The sequence below is a fragment of the Vicugna pacos genome, chromosome 17 (genome assembly GCF_048564905.1).
Source record: "Vicugna pacos chromosome 17, VicPac4, whole genome shotgun sequence".
In the NCBI taxonomy this organism is placed as follows: Eukaryota; Metazoa; Chordata; class Mammalia; order Artiodactyla; family Camelidae; genus Vicugna; species Vicugna pacos.
This window is the reverse complement of record NC_133003.1, coordinates 13,667,638-13,681,195: the sequence shown is the minus strand read 5'-3', so window position 1 is coordinate 13,681,195 and position 13,558 is coordinate 13,667,638. Positions and strand designations below refer to the sequence as shown.

Sequence of the window (13,558 nt, the reverse complement as noted above, 5' to 3'; positions counted from 1 at the left end):
CTCTGAACATGGGCTGGTGTATCCAATCAGAGGCCTGGCCATTCTTGAGAGTTCTGGGACATGCTTTTGAAAATTCTCAGTAGCCCTTTGCAAAGCCAAAGGGTCTGCTTCTAAGAACTCAGAGAACGGAATGCAGCCAGCTCACAGCACTTGGGTTTCTGAGAGTCCACTCAGCTAGACAAACAGTTTTGCAAATCTTCAGAAAAACCACTTCTCGCGCCTTCCCGGCAAGCTAGCTATTTATAAACATGTGCCAAAGTCCCCTCCAGTGGCTCTTCCTTGGTCCGATGATTAGTAAGGAGAAAGAGGGGTAAACTCAGTGCTGACATACTTTCAGAATCTGAGTGACTTACATTTCCTGTTTTGGTCAATACGTAATTTTGTCCGCAGTGGAAAATTTCTCTCTGCAACAAGATAGATGTTTATGTGACTGGCCCACAGCACGGGCTGCAGGAGGAGAGCCTTCACAGACGAAGGGGAGAGGTGGAGTGGCTGGTGTGACGGGCACTCTTTAAGGGGGCAGACGGAGCACGTGTGAGTTGGGAACCTCAGGCACAGTTCAAACCACGGTATGGCACCAAACACTGTGGGCTTCTCTTCTGCGGTTTCAGCTGGACTCCCAGGCACAGGCACTTCGCGGAGCAGGAGTGGAATACGGTGAGGGATGGGGACGGCTGAGCAGGAACTCAGGAGGGACACCTGCTCCATGGTCAACATTTCTCACGGTCCAGGATTTTAGCCCAAGTGGCCCAAGAGGACAGCAAGGCCAGAAACCATCATCAGCTTCCTGTGATTCTTATCCTCATTAACTGTGGGCTCAGATGTGCCACATGCATGGGCCTTGATGCCACGATTTTCAAGCTATCCATGGAGAGACTGTCCCTTTGTCTGGCTAGCTGTCCCTCACCTACCCATGTAAGAACGACGACTCCATGATCCCCTCAGCGTGGGGGTCCACATGCCCTCTCCCTGTGCAGTGACTTTCCTGAGCTTCACACACCTGTCCTTCCCAGGAGGGGTCCCCCTCTCACCCAGCCACCCCAGACTCTCGGGCACACTGCAGTGATTTTTATCAGTGTGAAACTTTTCCTGAATGCACATGGAAAGAGTAAACACTCTGTTTTATACTGTGGGTTTTTTTTCTTTCAGTCTACAAATAGCAAATATTTATTGAGCATACATTACACACCAAGCATTGCTCTAGGCCCTGGAGACACAGCACTGAGCAGACAGAAATGACTGTCCTTACCTTGTAGGGGGCCAGGAGGAGGCAGATAAACAGGTAAAGTAGGCAAATACACGGTGTGTCAGCTGGGGATGACGGCAGTGATGAAATCTGAGTAGGGAAGGGGGTGGGTAGTGCTGGGACAGAGGCTGGTCAGGGAGGGCTTCACTAAGGAGGTGACATTTGAGAAAGCACCTGAAGGAGATGAGGGAGGAGGTGACTTGGCTTTCCGGGGAAGGGTGTACTGGGTCGAGGGATGATCCAGTGCAAAACTGGGGAGGTGGGTAGGTGTCTGCTGTGCTCTAGGACCAGCAAGAAGGCAGCGTGACTGAAGCAGAGAGAGTGGCGAAGAGGAGGAAGAAAGGTCAGTAAGGGGCAGGAACAGGCTGTGAGGCTGGCTGAGGTGCTGGAAGAATCTGGGGGGTGTGGAAGCAGGTTTAGAGCAGAGGAGTGACAAGACCCAACTCACATTTGGAAGGCTGGCTCTGCTGTTGGGGCAAGAACAGACTACAGGCAGGGTGGTCAGGGCAGGAGCAGGGACCCGGGCGAGGGGGCTCTTGCAATCACTCAGACAACAGACAATGGTGCCTTGGACCGAGGTGCAGGCGGTAGAGGGGTGAAAAGCAGGAACATTCTGATTTGCTGGGGAGGTAAAGACATCAGGTTTGCTGAAGGATCGGATGTGAAGTGTGGGAAAAGGGCAGCAAGGATCACCAAGTAACTGGAAGGACTGAGTAGCCGTTTGCTGAGATGCAGAGGTTGTGAGGGGAAGCAGGCGTGCAGGGTGCCACTGAGAGTCAGTTTGGGGTAAGACTGAGAGTCCTGTTAGGCACTCAGGCAGAGATGACGTGAAGGTAATTGTTAAAGTCTGGAATTCGTGGGAGAGAGACATAGGCTGGAAAGAAACAGCTGCTGTCTCAGCACAGACTGAATATAAAGCCATGAGTCTTGAGTGAGATCCCTGAGATGGAGGGTAGGATAAAAGAGATCCTGGGCCTTGTAGAAGTTGGGGCAATGAGAAGGAAGCCAGTGAGAAAGGAGAAACCACCGGAATATGAAGTCCTAGAAGCCAAGGAGAGGGGCAGGAATGACCGTTCTTGAGACAAGATCATCTACAGTTCACTTAGGATCAAGGAAAATTGCATAATCTGCATCTAAACATGAGTTTCAACCTACACATATGTCTTGTGAACCCTCCAGGCATCAGGGGCCCGAGGAGAATCTTCCTGAGTGCTGTGAATCTTCTCCTTAGAAAAACACATTTGGGTACACGCAAGACTGTAGACCACTGCTGGCGGTTCCCAGAGCCAGCAAAGCCTCTCCCAGAAGTCAGGTTCATAACCCACCCTTGCCCACCCCCAAAGAGGTCTTCTCATGGCATCAACCAAATTGTCTTAACATAGAACTTCAGGTGTTGCAGGTCTCCTGGCTTCCCCTGATATGTTTCTAAAAGTTAAAATGAGTTAACCTTTCTGGGCTCTTGGGTGGAATACAATTCGTGAATGGCCTGGCTCGAGCCCGAAAGCAAGTGTGAAAACAAAAGAGAACTTACCACCATCTCCTGGACATGAAACATCTCTGCACCTCCAGGTGACAGGCGATTGGGGAAAGAGATGCTGACAGACGACCCAGGGAGGGTGCTTGGCCCAGTGTTATAGACCTGCGGGTGTGAGACACACAGAGTAAACTTTAATAGAAATAGAGATCTTCATTTCACATCATGCAATATATACTCTGAAATTCTTTGAAGCGATACACAGACACTCTAGAATCTTTGGGATCTAGAAGGTCACGACCTGAAGTGAAGTGAAATACTAAATGATGACAGATTTCAATGAATCAATCTCCCCTTCCTTTCCTCTTCTCTCCTCTCCTTTCTTTTCTTCTTTTTCTTTCTTTCCTTCTTTCCTTCTCTCTCTTTCTCTCTCTTCTTCCTTTCTTTTTTAAACAATTTTTATTGAGTTATAGTCATTTTACAATGTTCTGTCAATTCCAGTGTAGAGCACAACTTTTTAGAAATCCTTCTAACACTCATTTAAACCCCCTAAACTTTCGAATTACCTTATTCCACTTTAGCATTGTTTTGTCTTCTGACAGCTAAAAGTTATATTTTTTTATACACACCTGGAAATTTACTCATAGACTATTACACTTGGTGGGGATTCAGAAATCATCTAGGTCAGTAGTTCTCAAACTTTAGCATGTATCAGAACAGCCGGACAGGCTTGATAAAACATAGAGCGGGACAAGGTCATGCCCAGGGTTTCTGGAGTAATAAGTCTGGCTGAGGGGTAGGGTGAGTGGGGATTGAAGGGTGTGCATTTCTAATAAATTCCCAGGAGATGCTGATGTTGCTGGCCCAGGAAACATGCTTTGAGGACCACCAATCTGGTCTAAACTCTTTCCTTTTACAGTCTGAGGTTACTGAAACTCAAAGACAAAGTGGGCTGTCCCCATACCAAACAATCTAACTTACAGAAAGGGCTGTTTTTACTGCACTATCCAGGGGACTTGGTTTCTTCTTCTTATAGCTAATCACTCACTAATATTGTTGGATGGCGTCTGTGCGCCTCTTTGCTGTCCCAGCATTTGGTGCTGTAAAACTTGACCCCTCTCACCCTCCCCGCAGCCCTCCGTGTTCTGTCTCCCGAGAACTGAGAGAAAAGATGGCGGCCACAGAAAGATCGTAAGGGAAAGGACATGGTGCAAAGGCTGAACATGAAACTCAAGGAAGAAATGGGAGATAAAGGGGAATAAAAAAGACATGTAGAGGCAGAAAGCACAGTAGTGGTTGTCCAGGGACAATAGAAGTGTGACAGTCAGAAGAATGACTTCCTATAGGTGTCCACGTCCTAATCTGTGCAACCTGTGAATGTGTTATGTTACATTAGTTGTGTTACAAGAGGGTATTAAGGCCACTAATCAGCTGACTTTAAAGAGATTGCAGAGGAGGGTATAGCTCAATGGTAGAGCATGTATTTAGTGTACGCAAGGTCCTGGGTTCAGTCCCCAGTACCTCCATATCAATCAATCAATCAATTAAAAAAAAAAGACTATCTTGGATTATCCAGGTAGGTGCAATGTGATGACATGCGTCCTTTTATCGGGAAGAGGGAGACAGAATCAGATCAGGGAGATGTATTATGAGAAAGATCCAATCAGCCATTGTTGGCTTTGAATACAAAGAGGGACCATGAGCCAAAGAACGTGGCAGCCTCTAAACACTGGACAAGGTTAGAAAACAGTCTTCCGTGGAGCCTACAGAAAGGGAGGGAGCCCTGCTGACACCTTGATTTTATTTTATTTTTTTAAGTTGGGTTTTTTGGGGGGATGAGGGGATAATTAGTTTTATTTATTCATTTACTGTTTTTTTTTTAATGGAGGTACTGGGGATTGAACCCAGGACCTTGTGCATGCTAAGCACATGCTCTCCCACTGAGCTATCCCCTCCCTGACGACACCTTGATATTAGCCCAGTGAAACCCTTTCAGACTCTGTCCTCCAGAACTGTAAGATAATAACCATGTGTTGTTTTAAGGCACTAAGTATGTGGTAATTTGTTAGAGGGGCAGTAAGGGACTAGTAATAGGGAGTGACTGCTAATGGTATGGAATTTCTTTTTGGGGGGATGAAATGTTTTAAAATTAGATTATGGCAATGGTCGCACAGGCAAACTTTAAGGTATGTAAATGGCATTTCAATAAAATAAAGTTTTTTTTTTTTTTAAAAAGGATGGGTAGGAGCAAAAGAGAGGAAGAAATCAAACTCTGCTCTGTGGCCTGGGAAGAGAGAGCATTCAGGCATTCATGACATCTCTGAAGCTGAGGTCAGAAGGGCAGAGCCAGGCGATGGCTGGACGTATAACCAGGTCTTCACACCTGACAGAACGTGTAAGGATCTAGCTCCAGGCAGCTCTCCTTTAGGAAACCGTGTCTTCCTTTGTCGCAATAGTGGGCTCTGCCTCAGAGGAACAGACACACACAAAAATGACAGAGTGGATGGGCCGCTGTTGGCAACTCCTGATTCAAAAACAACAAAATTCGCCAAAACCAAGAACCCGAAGGCACAAGAAAAGGAAGGCATATCCAATTACAACTGAAATAGCTAACATGAAGTGAAACGAAAGAGCAAAGAATTGAAAAGAAACCTACTGACCTGTCTGGGAAATCCCAATTAAAGCATGAGTCAGGGGAAGAAAAGAAGAGGATTTTGTCTTGCTTTATGTCAGCCATCAGAGCCTGACCGATGGGAGAGCTTGGATTATCGTATTTGTTTATTGTTAACAGATGTCTTAAGGTTTGACTCTCTGCAAATGTTCTTATGTAACATCTGCATTATTTTTCATCATTTTTCAGATGAGGGAAATGACTGATTTGATGCAAAAAAAAAAAAAACCCAACTATCAATGGTCAACAAATTATTATGTCTCCGTTAAGAAAATTCTAGTGAAACTTAGAAACCAGGTCCGAGACTAGCATCTCTGCCTTTCTCCCATCTGCATTCGCGGTGGAATCTTTAAACAATGACATAGCTGGTTGACTATTAGCTTTGAAAAGACACAGAAGAATCTCTTTATATGGAAAAGTCTTGTGCTTTTCTTCAGGAGGGATGTTGCCAGAATAAGGAAATCTAGAATAATTTTATCCATATTCCTGACCCCATCCTCCCCCACTATCTTCACCTTTTTGGGTCACTCTCACATCCACCTGGTCAGTGGCTTTCCCAAGGGCTGGTCAGAATAATGACAATTATACCAGAAAATGAGTTGTCAGGGATTGCTCCAGGAAACTGTCAGCTTTGCTAACACAAAAGGATTTCCTTCTAATCAATGACATACACTATCCATCTTTTAGACTCAGCCAACTTTCTTAATCCTGAACGGAATGCTATGTACTTCCTCAGGCAACGGATAATCAAGAGGAGCATGTAAGGGTCATGCCACTCACTCCCTCCTGGGGCCCTGATTCTTTAGCTTGTCTCCTACATCAGGTCAGGTGTGAAGAAAGCTCTTTGCCTGAATATGAAACTTTAATTTCTCTGTAATTTCTTTTCTTTTCTTCCTTCCTTCCTTTCTTTCTTTCTTTCTGAGGGAGAAAATAAAATTTTGATATCTTCTATATAACTGTTATTCCCTTTTGCCTCCTCCTTTCAACACTGATAACCTCATCATTACATGGTGTGTGTGTGCCATTAAATAATTTTCTTGACTGTATCTTTTATTGTAAGACACTTCAAAAACTATAAGAGTAGGTAAGCAATTATAATTAAAGTGATTTAGCTAAATGAAATAATTCTCTCTAGCCTTTATCTGCTTTCTATGCAATCACAAAAAGCAGTGGAGAGAAAGAAACAAATTCTGAGAGGCAATTCAGGAACATGGAGGTCCTATTCACAGCAATCACTGTAAGGTCTCAAAAGCAAGGCTGACCCCATCTGTCCCTTTTCCTCTGTAAATCAAGCGTAGGGTGTGACAGCTGGGGCTTAGCTGGCCGGGAGGGACCTCCTCTCTGAGCTGGGGCCACATGTTATCCATCATGGCTCTGGAGGTCTATTGCCCAGGAGAATGCTTCGGAGAGAGAAAGACCATTGTTTGGGAGAGACCACAAATATTTCACTGCCTCCTTCTCTGGACCTTTGCCCTGTCATTATTTGTTATCCCTTTGGTCCACCTAGGAGTGGCCACAGGGCAAGAAAATAGTAATTATTTGGCCATAGCAGTGGATGCCAGACCGGGAAACCTCCTTCTCCGTGGGGAGGGATGGAGTGGAGGCCAGGCAGGGCTCTGGGCTAGAGCCGGAGAGACATGAGATGTAGACTACAGTGCATCCTCTCCTTCTGCACTTTATCCATGGCTCCTGGCAGGTGCTGGGCCACACAGGGGCGACCAGCCCTGGCCCCAGCCCCACCGTTCCCTGCTCTGAGCCCCACAGCACGTCCTCTCCTTCTTGGGCCTACATTTCCCTGCGTTTGTCAACTGAAGAGAAGGCCTGGGTGATGCTGCGTCCCTCTTGCTTTATGTTCAAACACCCCCCTGCTGAATAGCTGGCCTGAGGGTGGGTACTCAGAGCAGGGCTCAGCAAACTGGCCTGGAGGCCACATCTGACCTGCCACCTAGCTTCGTACTACCTGAGATGATTTACATTTTTAAATGGTTGGGAGAAAAAAATGAAAAGAAGGTAACATTTCACAACATGTGAAAGTGCCATGAAATTCAAATGCCAGTGTCCACAGCTACAGCATCACTGGTGCGTGGCCGACAGCTACTTCTGCGCGACAGAAGCAGAGTTGAATAGTTGCTGCAGAGGCGGTATGGCCCAAAAAGCCTAAATATTTATCCCCCACCCCGGCCCTTATCAGAAAAAGTTTGCCCACCCCTGGCTTAGAGAAGGACGGTGTCCACACCCACCAAGTGGATCTGCTGGACACGATGCTCATGTGGCAGGGAGAGCCAGCCCTGCTCTGTGGGGCGGGGGAGCGGCACGTTTCCCCTAGGGGGAGTTTCCACAGCTCACAGTGCTTTGCTCCTGTAAAACCTCACTTTTGAAAGGCTGTCCCTCTGTGGGAGGAGGGGGCTCCTGGATGAGTCAGTGTGGAGACGCCCAGGAAGAAGGGGATGGAGCAGATCCTCCATGCTGCCTGGCCCACAACATGAAGAAGGATGGAGAACTGAGTGGGGTCTTTTAGGGCCATTTGGACGGGTATGTTGTCCTGGGCCTCAACATCCAGAGGCCTGCTTAGGGAAGGCTGGTGTTCATTATGCAGCTTTCCCTCCAAATGTTGAAAAGCAGAGGGGTCAACAGGGCAGGGTACCAGACAGCAAAGGGATTAATTCTGTGCATGCTTACAGAAAACATACACACACACTCTGCTCCAGCCAACCAGGCTGGGAAGAGTTTCTCTTGGAAAGAACCTGGCCTTTCAGTTGCCTTTCAGTAGAAGGCACATCCCCTGGGCCCTTCCACTGGCCCCCAGTAACAGAGAGGGTCTCTGGGGTGGGTACCTGAAGGGTGACGTTCAATGGCTGGAAATGACACTCCAGGTCATCCAGCTGAATGAAGTTGGAGGCGTCCACAGACTCGCCGTACACAAAGGAGGTTGGAGACATGATTCTGAAAGAGGAAAACATGAGATCTGTTACCCCAACCCACGGTCAAGCAACCCATGGTCACTTGAGACCCACAGAGAACCCAAACATCTGTTTCTATGTAATCCAGAACCCGGTCCCCTCCAGCCAGTGTCTTCCACCAAATGCTTCCTTTCTGGAACTGTGCCTTCTCTCCCCTGTAAATGGACACAGCCAGACCTACATTTTCTTTAAAAAAAAAAAACATTTTTTTTTCAATGGATGTACTGGGAATTGAACCCAGAACCCTGCACATATAAGTATATGCTCTATCACCTGAGCTATACCCTCCACCCAACACCTGTGCTTTCTAAACAGACATTTCCAGTAATGTCTTGTCACCTAGGTCAAACCAATAAGCTACATGTACAAATATTTTCCAGAATTACATCTCTAAAATGAGGAAGAAGATTATGGTAATTTTGATTTCAGTTGGATTATTAAATGACACAAGTTCTGTTTTGTTATTTGAAAAACATTTTGTGGATCAAGGAAGATTATGACAAGCTTTTAAGAAATAAATATGCATGAATTACTTATGTGGCCCCCTAAACTCCACTCTGTGACAAATTCATTAAAAAAAATTAAAGATTTTCAGACTCTCAATAACTACTAGAATTAGGTATTAAAAGTTAAGTCCACTCAATGATAGCCTTTTTCTTCAGATTTCAAACAGTGGCTACGTAAGACGAGGTTAAGAATTCCAGCTTGGTTTATAGCCATGCTTTCAGTGCTGCCTGTATCAGCAAACCCCAAGATGAGACAAAGCCCAGGATCACTTAAATTCTGGGACAAATCATGGACTCTAGATGCTACTCACCTGCCTAAACACAATCACATAAGATTTTTGGTACCAAATCTGAATGCACAGCAATTCACTTATTTTCAACTTAAGTGTATTTGTTTAGAAATTTAGTGAGTTCCCAGTATTACCAAATGGCAAGAGCTGGTTCACTTTTTTTTCGTTTCTTTTTTTTGGGGGAGGGGGGCCGGATTATTTATTGGAGGTACTGTGGATTGAACCCAGGACCTCGTGCAAGCTAAGCACACCCTCTACCACTGCACTACACCCTCCCTGCCCGCCAAGAGCTGCTTCATTTAAAGGTGCCCTGTTTCATGTTCCCAGAAAGAACAGAGGTTGGCGCATTTGTTTAACTGATGGCTTCATCAGGGGCTGTTAACACCTCACAGCCAGGCCTCCCAGGGCCTGACAACAGGATCAAGTGAGTCAGTGTTTGCTCTTTTGTCCCCATCTGATCCTGGGAATATTCTCCGTGCCTCTGAGGAGACAAGTAAATAAACTAGAGGGTTAAAAATAGAGCCACGAACAGAGGCAAATCTGTGTTAATTTGCAAATATATTCCACTGATGCCTCACGTCTAAAAATGTGATGAAAAATGCCAAAGGCGCAGGCACACCCACCCAGAGACTCACTCCCCGACACCCAGCAGAGTGGGAGCTTTGCAGGGATGCCTCCTTCTGCAACGTATTAACTTTTCTACTTCCAGCCAAGGCCAGGACCCAGAAGCACTTGAAAAGTGAAAAATGAGAAACTCTGAACCCCCGAAAAGTTCAAGCTTGCGTGTGGGGCCAGGGTTCAACGGGTCCTCATTTGATCTAAACTCATTGTGCAAATCCTTTTTCCACTATCAAAGAGGTATGTGCTCTGTTTTCTGAAGCCGGAAACAGGAACTGACTTCTCATTTTTCCAGGCCTGGGCTTGGGCTGAAAACTGCCCGGGGTTGTTTTGGGTCCCCCGCAGCCTGCAGCCTGCAGCCTTGCTTTTCCAACAACGCCAGCAGCACTGACAGGCCGTGGACTTCACTTGGGCAGATGATATGCCCACTGTGATGGCCCCCCGCCCCCTGGCTCTGCAGAAGGGTTAAGGGAAACCTGCAGAGCCGGCACTGACCAGGAGGCTAGTCACAAAGCAGCCTGCCTTCCTGGGGGCTAGTCAGGGCACTGGGACACATCTGGCTGTAATCTCTGGGTCAGCAGCTTTTGGCTAAGATTTTAATCCCAGGAATCAGGCTGCCTGCTACCACACAGCACTCTGGAAGGGTAGGCGCTGGGAAGAGACGTGGGTAAAGGCACACGGAATGTTCATAGAAATTAGGGGGCTTAAACTTTCATCACACTTCTTGTGTTGCCTACCAGGTGGGTGGGTAGCTGGGAAAGAGGAGAAAATTAGGAGGAAGGAGGGCACGAGTCACTGCAGCTAAAGCTTCATCCTGTCATTCAGAGCTGGGCAGAAATGGAAGTGGCAGGGCCACTGGCTCCTGGCTACACGGGCAAATGCAAGAGAGAGTGTTCGGCTCTGGGCAGCTCTGTGTCCTGACTACTTACCCAGTGATGGATGTGTCCACCTCGTGCATCAGCGGCACAGTCAGCATGAGGGTGTTATCGTGCAGGGATTCTGAGCGCTCCACGTTGCCGCTGTCGAGAGAGGAGAGAGTGCTGGTCAGCACAGCCAGTCCTCAGCGGGCATCTTCCCTCCACATTACAGCTCCAGCTGTCTGTTCTGCACCTTCTTACCCTCAGTTCCGTTTTTGGTCCCTGTACAGCATCACAGTGGGCCCTCTAGGGTCTCAGTTGTGTTCCCCTCACAAAGATGTGAGTGTAGGCAGTGTTTGGGGGAGATGACCCCAGGAGCTGCCAGTGGGTCAGCGCTGTGGGCAATGGAGCTCAGTCTGGCTGGGGAACTCTGGGAGGCTGTGACACACACACTCCAGTCTCCCCAACTGAGGCCATGGGAGCTGATCCACTGACTCTTGAGAACTGCTGGGGCGGTAGGGGGCATGAATTCTCTGGCACCTGCCCCATGCACACAGGTGAGTGGCCTCTGGGCAGCAAAAGCCTCAGGCTGAGGGGCAGGTGCTGGGAGCTGGGAGCTGCCCAGTGTGGTGCGTGGGAAAGGCGAGTGCCGAGGGGTCTGGGTGGGCACCACCAGCGAAAGGTGCTTCTAAAGGCTTGTTCCATGAATAATGGGCCAGCAAGGTTATGGCACTGCAGCCGGAAGGGGTTTGCTGTTTCCCATCTGAAGGCATCACCCATCATCCACGGACACCCAAGCCCAGAAGAGAGGCCCCTGGCCAACCTCATCCCAATAAATATCATGGGAGCTCCTGCTGGAACTTCTGGCTCCAGCACGCTCACATACTTAGGGTGAGGAAGCACAGATTGGGGATTCTTGAGAGGTCATTTTGGTCAGTCTCCAAAAATCAGTGCTTTTCCACTGTGATGCCTTCTCCTGGTACCAGATCTGGGGGCGACGGGGGTGAGGAGTGAGGAGAAGGAAGAGAAGAAGGGAGGAGAAGGAAGAGGAGGGGAGAGAAGACCTAGTTTTCCTATATTACTTAATTAAATTCCAAATATGAATTGTGATTATTATTCCAGGGAAGCAACATCCTTGGGAAAAAGCATGGCTATTGGGTACACATTGCTGAACCCAGCACCTACCCTTGGTTCTACCACACGGAGCGAACATGGGGTCCCAGCTGAAAGCTAAGTTCACCCTCCAGGGATGGAACCCAAGGGTCCCCAGGACCCGCTGAGGTCTGGACACAGCTCACTCGGACACTCCCACCACATCATTCCCCGGACCTGTGCGGAGTTCCTGCCTGCTCTCTGCCCTCCCTTTACCCCCACCGCCTTCCTCTCCCCACCAGAGAGTGCTGAATGCAACAATACTTAAACAGGCTCACATCCCCTCTCCTCCTCTCTCCCATTGTTCTGAAACAATGGTGCTTTGTGACTCTGACCCGACTCCTCATCTGTCTTCCGCACATGGGGTGACATCCATCACAGTTTGCAGAAGCAGCAGGATCAGGTGTGCCCCTACCCAGCCCTTCCTTTCCCAGGGGAGCAACGAAAGCTGTACAATCACTGCTGCGGGCAGGCCAGAGGTGACTCCCGATGGATGGGGGGCAGGGGTGGTGGTGGCAACGCCCGGGCCTGCTCCCTCCCCCAACCCAGCATCCCGCCAGGTCTGATTAATGGGTTCCTGATGCAAGCGCCACCCCTCGTCAGGCCATTTGTCCAGCCACCTGTGGCTGCTGGCAGCTCAGGCCCAACAGTCTCATCTGTCATCGGGTGACTGCTCCAGACTGAACTCAGCTGAAAAGTTGAGATAAAGAGGCTGAACATCAAAAGGCTTCTAGTTATCCTGTGAGCTCGTGACTTGGGGCGCTTCCCAGGGTCTGCAAAGCCTGGCTGCAGAGACGGGGGCTCTTGAGAAACTGTTTAGTCTCAACTCTCTGTCCTCCTAAATCCACAAGTAGGCAAGAGACTTTCAAAGGGTGGTGATGGGAAGAAAGAATGACTGATGACTTCATTGTTGCTTTCAAGATAAGGAGCCTTCTGTCACATCAGGGAGTCAAGTGCTGTGGGTGCCCTCTGGGGCGGTAAGACCAGATTTTTTCACCAAAGTCTGGAAAGAATCGAGTGTCGGAAATATTCTGCTGCATGTTTAACAGATAATATAGCTTCCTTAACATCTGTGATTCAAGGAACTAGAAGATTCTGATATTTAATTATTTAAGCTACCAATACGAGGTCTTCCCTAAAGCTATGTAACATATTTTATTTTTTATTTCTTAATTTTTAAAAAATTGAATAACAGTTGAATTTACAATGTTGTGTTAATTTCTGGCGTATAGTATAGTGATTCAGTTTTTTATATATATATATATATATATATATATATGTATTCTTTTTCATTACAGCCTTTTATAGGTATTGAATATAGTTCCAAGTGCCTAATGATATACAGAAATATTAATGTACATAAGGGGATGTTCCTAAACTTATTAAGTTATTAGCATTTTCCTATATGCTCAGCACTGCATCTGGTAAATAGCAGATGCTCGATAGATGTGTGTTGAGTGAAAATGTGCCCAGTATAGAGTAAGGGATTACAGAGAGTAATCACTTGATGAGTCTTTTAAAAATCCCAGTGCCCAGACTGCACCCCAGACAAAGCAGATGAGAATCCCCACAGGGTGGACCAGGCATCAGAAGGTTTTAAAGCTCCCAGGTGACTCCAGTGGGCACCTGAGACCAGAACACCACTGATCTATGGAATGTGGTTCTGGTAGATGGAGTTTCCATCAGCGTGTTGTTGGCGCCCCTTCTCTGACACCTCTGATTAGCCTGAGTGAGGCTGGGAGGTGGGTGGAGTTTCCTCTTTTTGACAAGGGAAGTCTCTTCCA

The 13,558-nt window shown here is 47.5% G+C and overlaps 1 protein-coding gene across 1 annotated transcript in view; it reads right to left on the bottom strand.

Annotated features, from left to right (window-relative positions):
* The window catches only part of ITGA9 (integrin subunit alpha 9), a 310,689-nt gene that overhangs the window by 57,115 nt on the left and 240,016 nt on the right, over positions 1-13,558 (bottom strand). The window contains exons 21-23 of the mRNA XM_072940989.1: positions 10,695-10,784; positions 8,226-8,334; positions 2,778-2,885 (exon numbers count right to left, since the gene is read on the bottom strand). Coding sequence (XP_072797090.1) covers positions 2,778-2,885; positions 8,226-8,334; positions 10,695-10,784 — 307 coding nt within the window. The remainder of the gene's footprint in view (positions 1-2,777; positions 2,886-8,225; positions 8,335-10,694; positions 10,785-13,558) is intronic.